Source organism: Enhydra lutris, unplaced genomic scaffold (assembly GCF_002288905.1).
Source record: "Enhydra lutris kenyoni isolate GAN:26980312 unplaced genomic scaffold, ASM228890v2 scaffoldscaffold38, whole genome shotgun sequence".
NCBI lineage: Eukaryota > Metazoa > Chordata > Mammalia > Carnivora > Mustelidae > Enhydra > Enhydra lutris.
In genome coordinates this window covers 13,726,722-13,744,410 of record NW_019154122.1, presented here as the reverse complement: position 1 = coordinate 13,744,410, position 17,689 = coordinate 13,726,722, and the positions used below count along the sequence as shown (strand labels likewise).

At 54.4% G+C, this 17,689-nt stretch overlaps 1 protein-coding gene across 2 annotated transcripts; it reads right to left on the bottom strand.

The window, feature by feature from the left end:
- Positions 1–2,152: 2,152 nt before the first annotated feature.
- On the bottom strand, positions 2,153–16,685 carry LOC111154595 (enolase 1). Of its 2 annotated transcripts, none has more exons than XM_022514267.1 (12): positions 16,639–16,685; positions 13,650–13,743; positions 11,093–11,188; positions 9,639–9,697; positions 7,864–7,933; positions 7,349–7,482; positions 6,794–7,016; positions 5,438–5,635; positions 4,685–4,886; positions 4,090–4,198; positions 3,860–3,918; positions 2,153–2,599 (listed from the first exon to the last, which is right to left on the bottom strand). In XM_022514267.1, exons 2-12 carry the CDS (start codon positions 13,732–13,734, stop codon positions 2,530–2,532), a joined length of 1,305 nt encoding a protein of 434 aa, XP_022369975.1. In that variant the 5' UTR covers positions 13,735–13,743; positions 16,639–16,685; the 3' UTR covers positions 2,153–2,529. The 2 variants fall into 2 exon arrangements, with proteins under 2 accessions (XP_022369975.1, XP_022369974.1); XM_022514266.1 differs by lacking the exon at positions 16,639–16,685 and adding an exon at positions 16,151–16,277.
- Positions 16,686–17,689: the final 1,004 nt, after the last annotated feature.

Below are 17,689 nucleotides of genomic sequence, written 5' to 3'. Positions count from 1 at the left end.
CACTTGAGGTTCTGGTAAACTCATGTGACCCAGAGTCATGTTTCATATCACAGGTTGTCAAAAGGCCCAAAGGTGGTTTTCTGGAAACTGAGAATGTTGCCTGTTCTCCTTGATTGGGCTCCTCGGAAAAGGTCCTCTGGTCTCCAGCTCTTCGCAGCTTACACAGAGCGGTCAACAGCAGGCATGTGCTTCCGTTTGGCTGGGTCGGAAATCTTTGTCCCAGGGCCAGTGTTAACGCCCCGGCAGGCTTGACAGGTCCCGCGGATCTGAAAGGGATCCTACCTGCACTTACCCTTTAACCTAAGGGTGATAAATGCCTTCATCTGCCACTGTTTTAAACCAGCGTTACTGAGGACATTAAACTGCCCTGAAATGTACTAATAGACTAGTAACGCTGACTTGCTTTCGAGGAGGAATGGACATGGCCGCTCCAGCGAGACTGTCAGCCCCAGTTCAAGGCTTGCTTTCCCCCCAGAATCCATTTTCAGAGAGAAACCAGTCATGAACACCTGGAAAGGATGGCTTTGGCTCAGGAGTCATACCGCATTAGGTGGAAGTAGGACTTCGTTACGGTTATTTGGCGATCAGGTATGGTCTGAGATGCCTGTGTAAAGCTGCGGAGTTGACAATGGGTGGTAGCTTTGTGGCCCATCGACCTGACTAGAGTTGTTACTCAAATACTAATCGTAGTACCACCGTGAAGCTCTTCCGCAGACAGCTGAAGCCACTAGTCACTTGACTTTAAATTACACTGGATGATCTGGGTATTCAGATACCTCGGCCCCCCTCACTGAAGTGATTGGAAAAGCAGGGCCCAAGGCTCCCTGAGACACATTCCACCTGTCACTCAATGCTTCGCTTGTGCCTGCTGTGCCCTGGTCACCTTCCCTTCTGACTCTGGCTCTGTGGACTTTGGATTTTCGCCCAGCCAAGCCCCACATTCTCAGAAGCCGATTCCTGTGATCAGTCTCTAGATCCCTCTTTTCCTATTGGTTTCTGCTTCTTGGGTTAAATCCTGACTCAAACAAGGAACAAGAATGGCCACAAGGGGGCCTCCTAGCCCCCCAGCTGGGTATGAAAACGTTACTCCAGACTTGACCAATGTCGTGCTAACAAAGCAGCAGAGCTGACGAACAGCAGACCACTTCTCCCGGCGGGTGGCAAGTGCTATTCTCCGCCCCTTGCTCCTAAACACGGAGCTCGCTGCGGAGACGGGGCTTTCTGTGAGGCTCACGTATGTGCGCCGAACAGCACAGCGGACTTCCATCACTATATGCGGCTTTTGAGCACTTGAAGTTAGTGAAAATGAGAAATGGAATTGTATAATCTTAAAGAGGGTTCCCAAGACCCTCTAGACACCTCCCACCTCCCCAGAGCTGCCTTTTAACCTTCCTTTCACTTGCTTCCCCCAGGAACTGAGAAACCACATTGCAGCCCGCCCAGAATGGTTAGTGGCACTTGGGCAGGCCTTCCAGTTTGGACAAGGACGGCATCCCGTGACCTAGATGCCACCACCCAGGACCATCTGTATTTGCTCTGCATTTGCGTTTTCTCCCCAGTAAGATGTCTGAACCTTGAGTCAGGCTCTGCCTCCCCAGACCCCACTTCTGTTGAAAGATCCAACATGGCCCCCTCTCCCTTTGCCTGCACCTGCTCTGCCCAAGGACTATGAAGTGTCCTCAACTACTGGTCCTCTCCCACTCCCCTTTCTGAAAGATTCTATTTAAGTCATCTCTACACCCAACATGGGCTTTAACTTCTAACCCCAAGATGAAGTGCCATGGGCTCGGGGCGCCCAGGTGCTTCAGTGAGTTAGTAAGCATCTGACTCTTGGTTTTAGCTCAGGTCATGATCTCACAGGTCACGGGATCCAGCCCCACATCCCCCACATCAGGCTTGGTGTTCAGTGGGGAGTCTGCCTGAGATTCTCTCCCTCTCTGGCTGTCGCTGCCCCCCGCCCCCGGCTCACGCTTTCTCTAAGAAATCTTAACAAACTCATGTGCTCTACAGACTGAGCCAGGCACCACTTATCTCTTTGGGTGATGACGACACAGAGCCTCCTACTTGTAAAGGCCCCGTAGCCCAGCACACATCTGTGAGCACTCAACACCAGCATGGACTCGGACTGGTTCATACACACACGCACACAGTGTTCCTATGGGTCACTGAAGCCTTTTTATTCTGCTCACAGAACCACTGGGGATCTCCCCCTGTGGACACCTCGGGATTATCATGTAGACAGACGTGGCTCCAGACACTGGGTGGGAAGTGAGGTGAGAAAACAAGGATTCGGGCCAACCTCACAACTACAGAGCTAGGGTTTCCAGCAGGGCTCCAGATGGTCGAGTCAGGCTTCTGCAGCAGTTCTAAGGAGGCAGCAAGAACAGCACAGGGAGGGGTGCGGGCAGTAAACTAGCAGAGGCTCCAGCCAGTCTTGGCGGGGGGCCGCGAGCTGACCCGGGGGCAGGGGGGGCAGAGGTCTAATGAGCCGACTCAGGACCACAGGACCTGGGGTGCGCTGCCTGGAGCTTACTTGGCGAGGGGGTTTCGGAAGCTTCTGCCGGCAAACTTAGCCTTGCTACCCAGTTCCTCTTCAATTCTTGGGAAGCAGAAGGGGGGTGGGGGGTGGGGGAGAGAAGAAACATCAAACATCCGTTCCCAAGGCCCCACAGAGACACAGGCTCAGCCTCCCCACAGTGTGGCTGCTCAGAGCCGGCAGAAGAGGGAGCAGCCGGCTCTCCCTGGCCCCTCAGCTCCCCAGCAAGTGGGCCATCTGCTGCTCCTTCTCCTTCCCTGCCTTCCCCCACCCCAGGACAAACTAGAAGAAAGGTCAGGGCTGCTATTTCTTGGAATGTAACACACGGCCAACCCCGTTTTGGGGGGAGCTCGTTCATGAAGCAACTGCACCCTGGCGCCCCACCCAGTGGGGAGCTGGACCGGACACATGGGCAGGAGGCATGGGTGTCACTGAATGACTGAACGCCGGGCGTGCTCATGGTGCAGTGGTGGGGCTAACAGGTAACATCTCTACACATTTCTCTGAAGCACAGACTGAGGTACTCATAGCAGAAACCTTAAAGCTAGAACGTGCTTAAAACTCTCCAGTAAAGGAGGAAGCAGCGCAGGTGTCCACAGACCAGCCCCGCAGGAAGGCTGGCGGCTGCAGCACATGGGTGATGGGTAGGGGACATCCCACTAGTCTCGGTGGAAGGAAAGAGTAACATGGGACGGACTCATCAAAGGGACTCATCAGTCCTGCAGAACTGGAGAAAGGAACAAAAAAGAGGCAACTTTCCAAGTTCAGGAGCTTCCCAAGGATGCATTATGATAAAAAGGGGCCAGAATGGGATGCTTGGGATGCCTGGATGGCTTAGTCGATTAAGCATCTGCTCGTAGCTCTAAGAATTCTAGGACTGGTGCACCTGGGTGACTCAGTAGGTTAAGCCTCTGCCTTCAGCTCAGGTCATGATCCCAGGGTCCTGGGATCCAGCCCCGCACTGGGCTCTCTACTCAGTGGGGAGCCTGCCTCTCTGCCTACTTGTGATCTCTGTCAAAAAAATATATAAAATCTAAAAAAAAAAAAAAAGTAATAATTCTAGGATTAAATTATCTAAAGGGGAACCTGTTCCCTCGTCCACCAGGAGATGGCAGCACAGTCTGGCTCAGGCTCCAGCTTCCTGGCCATGGGCAAGGTGCCGTAAGTTCTCCGCCCAGCTCGCACCAACCTCACAATGCTCAGGCCAGTCCCCCACATCCCCGCTGCGGGCCCACCCCCACATCTGCACACACCCCCCAGAGCCAGGAGCTCCCAGTGTAAGGCAGGGGCCCCCACCCCACTGCAGGGAGGGTTCCTTTTTACCTGAGGATCTGGTTGTACTTGGCCAAGCGCTCAGATCGGCAAGGTGCCCCCGTCTTGATCTAGAACAGGAAAGAAAGGCCAGTTACACTGGTAGACGTTCAATTTTCAACAGCATTTTGGGCAGGAAGGAGGGGATGAAGGAGCACCCAGGACCCCATTTATGCCCCAACCTCCCAGTACCACTTCCAGGAAGCTGAGGTCAAAGAACACGGAGTCAAGCGGCTCTTTACCTGCCCAGTGCAAAGCCCCACCACCAGGTCAGCGATGAAGGTGTCCTCGGTCTCCCCAGAGCGATGCGACACCATGACACCCCAGCCGTTGGACTGGGCCAGTTTGCACCTAGACGTCAGGAAACCACCCAGATGCCTGTGACAATGGGACTCCATTCCTGGGCACAGCAGCCCCATCGGGCCCTCCTGATGCCCGGCCTCATCACCCCTGGTAGGAGACCAGAAGAGCGGCCAGAGCCAGAAGCCACCACTAAGCTCCCAACTCCTGGGAACAACACTCCTCACCTTCCTCTCCACTCACAAAGCCCTGAGGACCTTCTTAGCCTCTACGTCACATTTAAAAATCTGGGTTCAGCCCCCTTGAGGGGAGAGGCTTGTCTCCCCCAACAGCGCCCATGACTGACCAACCTGATCATGCAGTGTCAGGACTGGGCCACAGCTGCCCGACACCCCAGGCCCCTTCCCTTGGTGCCACTGCTTAGAGGCCACCAGAAGTTTAAGCTTGAACGACAGGCCCTCCACCCCCCAGCAGACAGCAGCTCTGGCTGAGGGTCAGCCCCTCGCTCTGGGACAGCCGACCCCACAGTGCACTTACGCCTGGAGAGACTCAGTCACGGAGCCGATCTGGTTCACCTTCAGCAGGAGGCAGTTGCACGATTTCTCGCTCACGGCCTTGGAAATCCGCTTCGGGTTGGTCACAGTGAGATCGTCCCCCACCACCTGGATGCCGGCGCTGGCAGTGAACTTCTGCCAAGCCTCCCAGTCATCCTGGTCAAACGGGTCTTCGATGGACACCACTGGGAAAGGAGAGAGCCACGTCTGGTCATCGAGCCCCCTACCCCACAGCCCCGCACCCACCGGCAACCCCAACTTCCTCGCCCCGTCTCTCCCCGTGCCCCCACCAGGATAGGACCAGCCCTGGAAACACTCTGCCTGCCCACCGGGATCACCTGCAACCCGGCCGCTACAGGTGCCGAGGGGGACACGGCTGTGTCCGGTGCGGCCCGCGTCTCGTGCCGGCGAGAGCAGAAACAGCCTCAGGCTCGGGAGGCTAAGAGCGGGCTTGTCTCGGCCCTACCCGGGCACCTTCTCTAACCCCGTGTTTCAGTGCGGGGACCTAAGAGACTCCCCGCCTGGTTCCTGCTCCAGCACGTGCCGCGTGCCCTCAGGTGACTTTCTGACCCGCTCTGTGCCTGGGCCCCCACCCCCTACACGGGCCAGTATCAAACAGTCTCTACCCTGTGTGCACTGTCTCCGCCCCAGCGTGCCGCAGCCAGCGCTGCCCTTGGCCCAGGGGCTTGCTGGGACAATACGAACAGCCTTCCGCAGACGGCCAGCGGGACCTCACCTGGGTAATCCTTGATGAAGGACTTGTACAGGTTGGCCAGCTCGTCGGGCGTGATGTACCTGCTGGGGTCATCCGGGGACTTGAAGTCCAGGTCATACTTGCCCGACCGGAAGAACTCCGAGGCCGCTACGTCCATGCCGATGACCACCTTGTCGGTGTAGCCGGCTTTCCCGATGGCATTCTTCAGCAGCTCCAGAGCTGGAAGGGGAGGGTGGCGACAAGGTTGGAACCAGGCAGGGGGTGAGAAAAAGGCCCTCCAAGAGCTGCCCAACGGGAACCCTCACAGGAAGACCGAGAGGGGCCCTGGCCCCAGCCATCGCTTCCAGCATTCCACTGCTTTTTCCTGTGTTGAAGCAAGAAACCGCTGGTCAGGGCCCCCAGCAGCCAACCCGTGGGAAATTCAGTCTCGACTCTCAGAGGCTTTCTTACTGACGAATGCTCCCCGATTTAGCACCTAGGACAGCTGTGAGGGCCAAGACAGTAACAGTGACCAGCTGACTCAGCTGTCCTGGATAAGCTGAGCTGGGATCTGAGAGCAAGCCCGGGGCACCGCGAGCCCAGGAGGGCAGGGTGAGGGCGAGGCCCTGCCTACCGGGCTCGCTGTCGCCAGCCCAGGTGCAGGGTCCACCTCACTTGGCAGTGTGCCCATACAGGAGGGACAGAGACACTTGGTGCCTGTTCCACCCTGAAAGGGTATTTTACTGTAGGTTAAAAATGGGGAAGCATCAGCATTTTGTACAACTGACCCAAAGAGCAGGACGGACATTTTTTTTTCACTATTTGCCCTGAAGGCAACAAAACTGTGGATGAACTCTCCTTCCCTTCCGCAACAAAAACCTCAGCCAGGAGTCCTTGTCCCGACTCTGTCTGACTGAACTCTTCCATTTAACCCTATGTCTGAGGACTCCAAGCAAGACGGTTCCGTGTAAGCATTCCTGGGGAGGAATGAGCTGGGGGGTGCCGGTCGCAGGCCAGACAGACGCATCTCCTAACACAGAGCAGACTTCATGGAGGTGATGTAAGAACGACAAGGACACGGGGCACCCGGGTGGCTCAGTCACTGCGGCATCTGACTTTGGCTCAGGTCACACGATCCCGGAGGTCCTGGGATGGAGCCCAGAGTCGGGCTCCCTGCTCCATGGAAGTCTACTTGGCCTCCCCTCTCTAGCCCTCCCTCCCCAGCTCAGGCTCTTCCTCTCTTTCAAATAAATCCATAAAATCTTAAATTATGTGTTAGCTTGCACAGCCCTCCTCAGAACTCGATGTGCAGGGACCTGGTGAGTGTGGGGTACGGCACAGCAGCTGAGAGGGCCGGGCTGCAGAACATGGGACCCAACCCCACCACCCAGCCTTTACCTTCTTTGTTCTCCAGGATATTAGGCGCAAACCCGCCTTCATCCCCCACGTTGGTGGCGTCCTTCCCATATTTCTCCTTGATGACATTCTTCAGGTTGTGGTAGACCTCGGCCCCGATGCGCATGGCCTCCTGGAAGCTGGCCGCGCCCACGGGCAGGATCATGAACTCCTGCATGGCCAGCTTGTTGCCGGCGTGAGAGCCACCGTTGATGACATTGAAAGCCTGGGGAGAGACAAAGATAAACGCGGCCATCTGGCCCCCGAGAGTCCCACCCAGCAGGCCACATGCAGCTCTGGAATGCTTGCCGGGTCCCCCTCGGGAAGGGCAGCATCACCACTGAGGATGGGCCACCTCAGTGCACACACGACCCAAGGAGTTTCATCCCTCATCAACAGTAGGAGACATGGGGTACCGGGAGGTCAAGTCTCCTGCTTGGGCACTTCTAGCCAAGTGGCAGGGGTCCACGGCTGGGATAGTCGCAGGTGGAGGAGACGAAGAGAAGAGGGGTCTCAGGTGCCCACAACTCCTCACTCGGGAGGCTCCAAGCCACTCACCGGAACCGGCAGGATGACTTCGGCATTGCCCGCCAAGTCGGCAATGTGGCGGTACAGGGGCACCCCCTTCTCGACAGCCCCCGCCTTGCAGACAGCCAGGGACACCCCCAGAATGGCGTTCGCACCAAATTTAGCTGCAACAGAACAGTCAGATGGAGGGATTTCCCAATCACGGCCTCCTGGCCTGCACCCCAACACCAGAGCACCTTCCTGTCCTGATGGCACCTGCTGCCCGTGTCCTACCCAGAAACGCTCCATGGGGACTGATCTGCTTTCTCCAGCTACGGGAAAGTCCTTCTTTGGTCTACAGAACTCTGGCAAATCCCACAGACCGCGTGACTTATTCTAAAGCACAGGCCTCTTTTGGGTAACCCTACGCAAATGCTGCTGTCACAGGCTATTGCTCCTGAGGTTTAAAAACGTGATTTATTCGGGGTGTGGGGGGGTGTCAGGGGCCCCGAAAACCGAGGGCCAGGTGTCCACGCAGCCAGCACACGCCACCCCCAGCAACTCACACTTGTTTTCTGTTCCGTCCATCTCAATCATCAGCCTGTCGATCTTCTCCTGCTCCACGACACTCACTTTCTGCGGGGAGGAGAGAGGGTCAGTCTCTTGGGGTATGGGGCGTGCAGTCACTCTCCCCATAGGACCTTTGGGCTCCTGTGAGGGGACCCAGGTTTAACTCTGAACCTGTGAAGTCCGAATCACTTGTCTGGCAGGCCCAAAAAAGGGGCGCGGGGGAGGAATTGAGAGAAACGGGAGACGCGACACTGCGCTTCCTTGCTCTCCCATGGTCGGGCATTCCTCCGAGCACCAGGGAGCCGACCATGAAATGCAGAAGGTCGGATCCTGGTGTCACAGAGGGAGTCCTCCCCGGGGGTCCAAAGTCACATCACACGTAGGACAGAACTGCTGGGTACATGCTAACAGAGGCAGCGCTACACCGCAGTGTGATTCGGGAGGACGATAAAGTAAACAACTGCATTTGTGCAAACGAGCCGTGTTCCTCAAAGGTTATGTGACACAGCCACCGGCCCCGGCTATTCTCAGTGACGGCACCCCTCGTCACCTCACAGCAGACAGGATTCTGGCATATAACCCAGAATCTGAGCAAAATGCTTGACGACTGCTCGAAAGGCGTTATTTCTGGTCAAGTAATGAAGTCTAAGCCAGCTGGGCTCCATGACGGGCATGGTACCTACAAACCAAGTAAAACCCCTCAACCCCCAAAAACGGGTGTCTTAAAAACTGGCTCTAAAGAATTCACTGAAAGTCAGCATTACTTTAAAACCTTCACATCTGATTGTAACAATGTGTTACTTTATTTGTAACATTCTAGGTATAAAGACTAAAAAAAAAGGAAAAGAAAACCCTGCAGAACCCCACCATGCCCCATTAATAATTTGACACCTTTAGCTTTTTTGACAAAGTGCGTTTGGCCAAAGTGAGCCATCACCCAGGCATGATGGCTTGAGGCAAACCTTCTCATGAGTTTGACTGAAGAACTGTCTCCCCCAAGGGAAGAAAAATGTTCAGGAAAGCCCGGCTCACTGCGTTAGTCATGCCAGGTAAGGGCACCGAGGCACAGAGTACAAGGTGTGGGGAGGGGCCCAGGAGGCCCAGGTTCGCAGCACTTGAGCCCACAGAGCAGCAACGAGAAACCGTCTGGGACCAATTACTGAAGGTGAGCACGCCAGGGAGAGACCAGGGAGAGACCAGAGGCACCCACCTGCCGCTGGTGTATAGGAGGAATTTGGGGGGGGGTTGGGGGCCCACACCTAAACACAGATGGGAGGCTGGGGCTTTGGGCCGTCTGGTCCCCCTCCCCACTTCACCTACAGCAGCTCAACTTTTCTCTAAGCTTACTCTCCCAGTAAAGATTTTATTTAAAAAAAAAAAAAAAAAAAAAAAAAAAGAGAAGTCGTCAGTAGAAATATAGTAAATAATTCCACAGTTCATGAAAAATAGTCGGGTCACCGTGGATGCCATGCTCAACGCCCAAGAGCTGCTCTTAAAATTTGGATCTGAACATCCCCAAGGTCAAGAGAGTTGGAGGGGAAAATCAAGTCCATGAGACAGTCTCCCGTGGCTCTGTTCCAATTGCATTTGCTGTTAGACGTGGACACACAGGTAGGGGGTGGATTAGAAAGGGAAGATCATTCTCAGGCGACAGGGAATCCGATGGCTTCTTTAGCTCTCAGAATAAGCTCTTCCATAATCAGGAAAGCCCACTGGCCTGGGAGAAGCTACGAAGGCATTAATACATTAGTTAGTGGGAGGCAGGGCCTACCTTGCTAATCAGGGCAGGTGCAATAGTTTTATTGATGTGCTCAACAGCCTTTGAGACACCTGGAAGGAACAATCATATCAAATTACTGACATTAACGAAAAACAGGCTTGAGCAGTGTTGAGCGAACCACCAATGTTGTTAACCCAAATATCCAGAAGCCCGCCCAAAATCTTAAAATGGGACCGCTTCCAAATCCCCATTTCTCTGTCCCCCCCAAATCGGGGTACTTTCTGGCCCAGTCTGAGTGCTCTTACCTAGGACCCCCAAGGATTAGAGCCACACACAGAGCAACCATCTCAGAACGTCTGAAGGGGCGTTAGTTGGCAAGACCATGCACTGGGGACACCAGCCATAAAACTACAGATGTCCAATGTATTACCTGTGTGCACAAGGCTGGTGCCAGGAACTCATTAATATACTTAACGGGTCTGGAGACACCTGACCAGTAGAGATTGACGGAGAAGGAAAAAAAGACAGACTCAGAAGAGAACAGGCTGTGAAGGACAGGAGTGAGAGAGAGAGAGACAGGAAGGCAGGAGAGTCGTGGGACCAGAAGTTCACCCTCCTGACAGTCCAGGGGAGACACAACCCAGCTTTTAGACCAGTACCCACCCGGGGCCATGGGCAGGGGGAACCCAGGGGAAATGGCCTTCCTGCGGCATGATCTCCAGATTGCTAGCCCCGGCCTTCCCCAGCTCACTTCATCACTGCCCCTCACCTGCAGTCTTTCTAGACTTTTCCCCTATCATCGCCCTCCTCTGAAAATGTAATACGGGAGATACACTGTCCATCCATACTAGCCTTTTGGAGGGCCATAAATCATGCTAAAATCAGAGGATATTTTTGCCTCCCCCAAGAACCAATTTCCACCCCTGGGTTGATACTTTCCCTGCTGAGAAAGCATGGTCTGGCCCCACCTGCTTTTCTGTAATTTGGCCACCTAGATTCTGTCCAGAGAGGCGAGCATTGCAAAACCAGTAACAAGTCCATGTGCACAGTGCCCAGCAGAGGCTGGCCTGTCCAGACCGGTGTTTCTGTGAATTCATCACCAGAAAGTTCAAACTAGCGGGAATGATCTGTCGGTGAGCCACAGGCTAGAACTTTCAGATACTCCCGAGAAGACGCCCTGGGAGACTGGGAGCATGGCAGGGCTCCTCAATTAGTATTAGTTAACACTCTCCTTACCCTGAGGTTCCCTGGCCTACCCAGGAGTTTTCTAGATGGGAGAGAAACCACGAGAAGGTTAAAATGCGTGCCCCCGAGATTATGGGTTTAGGAAGGCTGGACCGGATAGGGCCAACTCTCTCAGCTGTCCCGAGTACGTGCTCAGCTTTGACGCCATAGGCTGAATGAGGTGTTGCCCTTGAATGCAAGGCACGTGGACAGTGGGCCGCAGGCCTGCAAGGGGCACGCAGTCAGGCTCCACAGGGACGGGCCAGGGGTCCGACTCTTACCTTTCCCCATGTAACGGGTCTTGTCATTGTCCCGGAGCTCGAGGGCCTCGTAGATACCAGTGGACGCACCACTGGGCACAGCAGCTCTGAAGAGACCTGGATGTCAAGGGCGGGCAGGGAGAAGAGTTGCGACTGAGAAACACAGTTCAGCCCTTGCCCGACTCCCGCCCCCCAGCAGATGACATCTCTTAGGAAACGCTGCCACTTCCTTCCACCAACTGGAGATTCAGATAGTCCGTTTCCCCTGCCTTTCACGCTGGTACCAGTCCCTAGCGCTGACCATAAGGCGAACTGGTGGGATTTGTCTAGTTTAGAGATAGAGTTTTCATGCAGAGCTTCCCAAACACTAACGCACACGCAGATCACCGGGCGATCTTGGGGTGAACCTAAGACGCAGGTTCTGAAACGGGAGGTTGAAGACTCTGCACCTGCACCTCCAGCGAGCTTCCGGCTGGGGCCCTGCAGCTGGCCTGGCGCCCACCCCCAGCAGCACCGCCCAATGGAAGGACGAGGCAAGCACTCTCAGAGATTTAAGATTTCCCAGTAGCTAAGCTGAAGTAAGGGAAACTCATTTAATATGCTGTTGAACCAAATACATCCAAGAGACTATCATTTCAGATATGTCATTAATGACACATTATGAGCTTCAGAAAAGAACACAGATAATCAAAGTATGAACGTAGTAACACTGGAACACAAGGAAGCACTGCCCTATGCAGCCTCGCGGACACAGAATCCAGACATCGGGCCAGACCTGTATCCTGGGCATAAACGTGGCTGATCTTGGCCTCCAAGATCAGTGTCAGGAAAAGTACTGCATGATCTGGTTACAGGGGCAGATGGGCTCAGGGAGCAGGAAATGAAGGCAGCCTCCAGACTACTTGAAACTGTAAGGCATTTCCCGTCTGAGGCAGGAGAAGGCACATGAACAAAGAGGGAAAAAAACCACCAGAGATGTAAATCAAACGATCAGTTACTACGCCTGTGCGTGCGTAGCTGGGCGCGGGGTGTCTGGACACAGGCGCTGACTCGCTCTGTCCCCATCAGGCACCGACGGGGTGAGGAAGTTAGGAAAGCCAGTGCCCCCAATGGAATTATGGACTCTGGGTGATGATGTGTCAGGGCAGGTCTGCCGAGAATAAACATCCCACTCTGGTGGCGAGGCTGTGCCTGTGTGGGGAGGGGGCGATGTGTGCTCTCTGTCCCTTCTGTTCAATTCTGCTGTGAGCCTAAAACTGCTCTAAGAAGTAAATTGGGGAAAAAAAAAAGTGATGAGAGGCTCTGAACAGATCCTCGATTTCCTGTTTTTGAAAAGCACCAAGAGAAACATGACAGAGTTCCATTCCTTTATATTTCCAAAAAATATTAACTTTGATCATTTTAAAGCATTTCAAGGGAAATGCCCCCTTCCCAACAATCTTAATCTTGAGTCTTTTTTCCACCATTGGTTAAGGTCCATTACTTGCCAGATGGAAAGTTCCACCCTCTGACTAAGCAAGCCAATCTCGTAAGAAAGGGAATTCCCAGCATCCTCTGAGAACGCATGGTCCTGGCCACCAAGCACATGTTCAAAGCCACCCTGCTCCCAGGGCACCCGCCACAGTGAGTAAGCCTGGGCAGAACGCAGCAGGCTTCGCTCAGTGATGCCTGGACTCGAGGGACCTTCTTTTCCTGGGCAAGGGGGAGGAGAGGACCGGAAGGGAAGGGCCGCACTTTGCACAGTGACTCAGCTCTGACTGGCAGGTCTGTGTGCTCAGCACCAGCGTTAATTCTGCCTGAAGCTTCTTTTCCTACCTCACCAACCAGGTCCATTTAGACAACAGCTGAGATGTTGCTGGAGGTTAACACAAGGGAGAGCTTTTCAGGGTCCCCATTTTATTTACTTATTTTTTTGTTTCACATGGGCCAACCCCCGCCCCAGGGGACTTAGAGCCATGGAGAAAACAAGGGCCTCTGGTGTCCCAACACCCACATATAATAAGAACTGTTTCCAATCCTTGGTTTAGTAACAACTTTTAGGGGCGCCTGGGGGGGGCTCAGTCGTTAAGCATCTGCCTTTGGCTCAGGTCATGATCCCAGGGTCCTGGGATAGAGCCCTGCATCGACTCCCTCTCTCGCTGTGAAGTAAATAGAATCTTGGGGGGGGGGGAACTTCTGCAGACAAAAATGAGAATGCTTTGCATCTACTTGCACTCCCCTCCCTTTTTCCTTTTCAAGAGACAAATCTCCATCCCACCACACCAGATCTGCTTGTTCGCTCAGAGCAAGCTGTGAAGCCAACTAGTGATGGGCCATTTTAGGGACGAGGGGTCACCTTACGTCCTGACCTCACTGACCTGAGAGCCAAGCAGTCTTGTTTGAAATACCAAAGAGCAGCAGGACAAGGACCCCATGCCTGGCAGCCCTCCCCACCTCCTCCCAGTCAGGAACCACAACCTACCAGCACGTGCATATCAGGAGGAAAGGCTTTTACAACGGACCTTTCCTGGCCCAAAGCTCTATCGTTTTAAAAGGATGGAGCGAGGTAGAGGAGGTACAGAAACAAAGGTGCACGTACCTTTGGAAGTGTAGAGGTCGACCTCCACGGTGGGATTCCCACGAGAGTCGAAGATCTCTCTGGCATGGATCTTGAGAACAGACATGGTGACTTTCTGTGGGGAAACAGTTCATATCTCCCATCAATCATAATGCAGCCTTGGATCATTCATTCAAAGAATCACTTCTGAGGATTCCTGGACTAGAAAGAATTTACACCAGATACACATGGAATGCAAGAAAGCTGCCAAGAGTCGGGAAAGCCTGCTGGGCCCGGCTCTGCAAGGCCTCAAATCCCACTAGTCCAGTGCCCGTCCTGTCGAGTAAAGAAAGACCGGTCATGTGTGCCAGGGAGAAGCAAAACAACTGGAAAGATTAATGTGCTGTTGGCATGCAGAATCTGGAATTGAGGCAGTCTGAAGTGGGTTATTGTCAATAGTTCCCAACGAGGGTTGGCATGAGAATAGAAAAGGACCAAGGGGACATGAAGGTCACAAGCAAACTCATCCAGGACAAAAACTCCCAAGATGATCCAAGGTGGAAAATCTGGTTTGAAGTGGAATGGCGAATTCATAGCTGGGACATGGTTTGTACACTGTGGTCTCTGCTACTGCCAATTTCTGGGCCTTTCACATTCCACAGTACTTGGATCTTTAGCAAGACAGAACACACCAAAAATAACATCTAATTAGTATTTCAAATGGGCATTTTACCCATTCAAAAAAAAGACTGAATTATGAAACGTCATTATTTGAAACTACAATAAAGATTCTATCCTTGAATGCTAAGATACTCTAAGGTTAGAGGCATTCTTTGAAAGCCCCTCAAAAAAAAAGGGGGGGGATTTGCAGCTACAAAGAACAAATACTAGGTTCTCAAAGAAAGCCCTTTCTCATCGCCCCTCCCCCACAGCGGCTACTAAGGAAGAAGTAATGCATCTTGTTAAGACTGAAAGTGGCCCGGCGGAATTGGTTTAGTGCTCAGAACCGTTATCTAGCTGGGCTCCTCTCCAGTATCTCGTCTGGAATGTTCTGAGGCAGCAAATAGCATCTTTCTTTTCTGTAAATTTCAAAATTAGACAGTGAAGTCACTTCCGAGGCTTTGCAGTCTATGTAACAATGGACTTTTATTCATTACCCAATAAAAAAGTATCTAGTTTTTATTTACTATCCTACAAAAAGGCAAATTGTTTAAATGTATTTAGTTTTAAGATTTTAGTTAACTTGAGTTTTGACAAATTATATACCTGTGTATGATTGCCACCACCCCAAAAAGTCCCCTTCAGGCCTTTTGCAGTCAATCTCCCCCCATCCCCAGGCCACCAATGACTAACTTTATAAATTTTAGATATACTTTTATTTTCATTTTTAAAGATTTTATTTATTTATTGGACAGAGAGGGAGGGAGACACACACAGCAAGAGAGAATACAAGCATGGGGAGTGGGAGAGGGAAAGCAGGCTTCCGGCCCAGCAGGGAGCCCCACGTGGGGCTCAATCTCAGGACCCTGAGATCATGACTTGAGCCCAAGTCAGATGCTTAAGGACTGAGCCCCCCAGGCCCCCCTAGATGCACTTTCAAGCACATCTTTGCTACATTATGCCCTCTTTCTACCCTCAGATGCCGTTTTTTAATTTCAGTGATATTAAGACAAAGTGCTTTCAGGGTGTGAAAACAAAATTGAACTTATCTTTAAATTGGTCAAAAAACTATTCCTAAGTCATTAAGGTTCAGTAAGCAAGGCCGGCAAGGAAGGCTGGCCTGACCAGGAGTGTTCACCGCTTATCTGCCTGGACTGAACCCCGGACCAGGGGCGGCACCGGTGGACCGGGCAGTCGGGGCCTACGTGTGTCCCCCCCCCCCCCCGCATCCCCCAACCTGCACACCGCGCAAAGGGAAGACCCCATTGCACGACAGACAACGAACAGGAAGTTTTCTTAAAATACGTCCTTTTAATATCAGTTCGGGGGCCGACTGCCGATGGCCAGGCCGGGGAGCCGGAGCAGCTCCTGCCTGACCTGGGCGAGGTCGCGGGTACGGCTTTCCTAGTAGGGAAGGCTCGGCCGCAGTCTCAAGAACAAGCACCCTCTGCAGTTCCATTCATTAGTCCCTGCCCATTCGGTCACCAGCCGCCCGACCGGAGGCCGAGGGCCACCAGCGGGGCGCAGGGGCTGCTGGTGGGGGGAAGGGATCGCGGCTTCTGGGCATCTCTCCCGTCCTTGCCCCTCCTCCATTTTAGGGAAGGCCTGGCTCTAGTGAGCACCCGGGGTGCGGCCCGTATCTCCCCAAGGCCTTGCACCCTCCGCGCCCGCTGCACGAAGGCCCGCGCGTCCCACTCCCGAGCTCCCAGCAGCGCGGCGGCCCCGCTAAATGCGTAATCCCGGGCTAATCGCTCCTGCCCCTCCGGCGGAGCACGGCTCGCACGTGCTGACCCGCCCCTTCCACGTCCCCGTCCCCGTCCCCGCCAAGGGCAGGGCCCCGCAGGCCTGGGCAGCGGCCCGGCCTGCCTTCCCCGGATCCCTACCTGGCCGCCGGATAGCGCTGCCCGGGAAAAAAGCAGAAGATGCTGCAAGCACCGAGGACGAGCGTTAAGACAGAAGGTCTGGCCGCTCCGAAGACTGTAAGCTCGTCTCCCGGCCGCCTGCCCCGACTTCCTGCCCAGCTCCCCGAGAGCCCGCCCACTTCCCGCCCCCCGCCCCGCCTCCGGAGCGCCGCCTCGCCATTGGCCCGGCGCGCCGTCACTCGGGCCCGCGCCTGCCGGGAAGGGGTGGGACTGCGGCGGTCACCGCGGTCGGGAGGGGGGAGCGGCGACCCGGGGACGCGGAAAGGAGCGGGGGTGGGGAGTCCCGACTACTCCGCGGCTCTGTGGGGGTGGGGGCGAGTCCCTGCCCCGACGCCCTCTGTTCCCGCCCCACGCCGGGACCCCAGGCCGAGCCGGGTTTGTGGTGCCGGGGCCCCGGGCAGGGGCGGGGTGGCGCGGCCGGCATGAGGGTTCGGGGTTCCGTCACGTACTCCGAGTCCCGCACGCACGCGGCGTCGCTCCGGCGCCTCACGTCCAGCCCACGACCTTGGCGACGACCTTCGCGGCCCGCCCCTCTCGGCCTGCCCCTCTCGGCCTGCCCCGCCCCGCCCCTCAGTGCGGCGCGGAAGACCCCTTAGGCTTGGAAACGCTGGCGGCCGCGCGCCTCGATCGCGCTCCCGGGCCGGGGCTGCAGCGGGACCGCGGGGCCGCGGGTCGGGGGCCACGTGCGCCCGTCCGCGCCTGCGCGCTCCGCTCCTGGCCGCTCCGCCCGCCCGCCTGCCAGCGTGACCAGGTCTTTTTGTCCTTGTGCATCGGCCAGACAATGGGTATCGGGCCCAGGTGGCAGAAAATGAAGTTCACTTTCCTTCAATTAGAGCTGATGCTTTTTGAGCGCTTCCTACGTGCCAGGCACTTCTTCACGTGCATCCCCAGTGCTAATTTGGCCTCTAGCTCTTGCTAATGTTGCACGTGGAAAGCATCTATACACGTCATGATTGGGACTGGAATTTCACACAGACCTGGGTATTTAAAATCAGGTAGTATTCCACGGTAGTCTGGCACATGAAAACAGGAAAGGGTGGGTGCGGAGATTTCACCTTGCTGATCCAAGAAAGAGCTGCTACCCCTTTAAAATCAGTTCTGTAGCTCAATCCCCCTTGGAAGGAAGGGCTTTCTGCTATCATCGCTACTTTTGTATTTGCCAGGATTCACCTTGGTCTGTAAATCTGAGAGCTAAAGTAATGTCATGTGTCTCCCTATTTTCTGCATCGCCTTGCAGAGAGAGATTCAAATATGCATTGGAATTTAATTCTTATTTCTCCTGATCAGCTGCAAAACTGCTTTTCTTGCTTCACTCCTAACATACTTATCCCCTGAGCTACTGGGTTAGGTTTCCAAGGCACTGGGTAAAGGTGAGGGCCAATCGAGTCCACAGAATTTTGTTTCCTATTGGCTAAGAAGCAAGAACTTTCCGATTAAAGCAACAAGGAAGTTGTAAAATGTTTCCTAAAGAATTATGTGAGTTTTGCAAGCAGAGTTTGT

Bases quoted from the DNA above. Each gene is read 5' to 3' on its own strand.
- LOC111154595 (XM_022514267.1), bottom strand. From the start codon at position 13,734: ATGTCTGTTCTCAAGATCCATGCCAGAGAGATCTTCGACTCTCGTGGG. The intron at 11,189-13,649 runs GTACGTGCACCT...CTTGACATCCAG, and splicing joins CGACCTCTACACTTCCAAAG to GTCTCTTCAGAGCTGCTGTG. The intron at 7,934-9,638 runs GTAGGCCCTGCC...TCCTCCCCGCAG, and splicing joins CACCTGCCCTGATTAGCAAG to AAAGTGAGTGTCGTGGAGCA.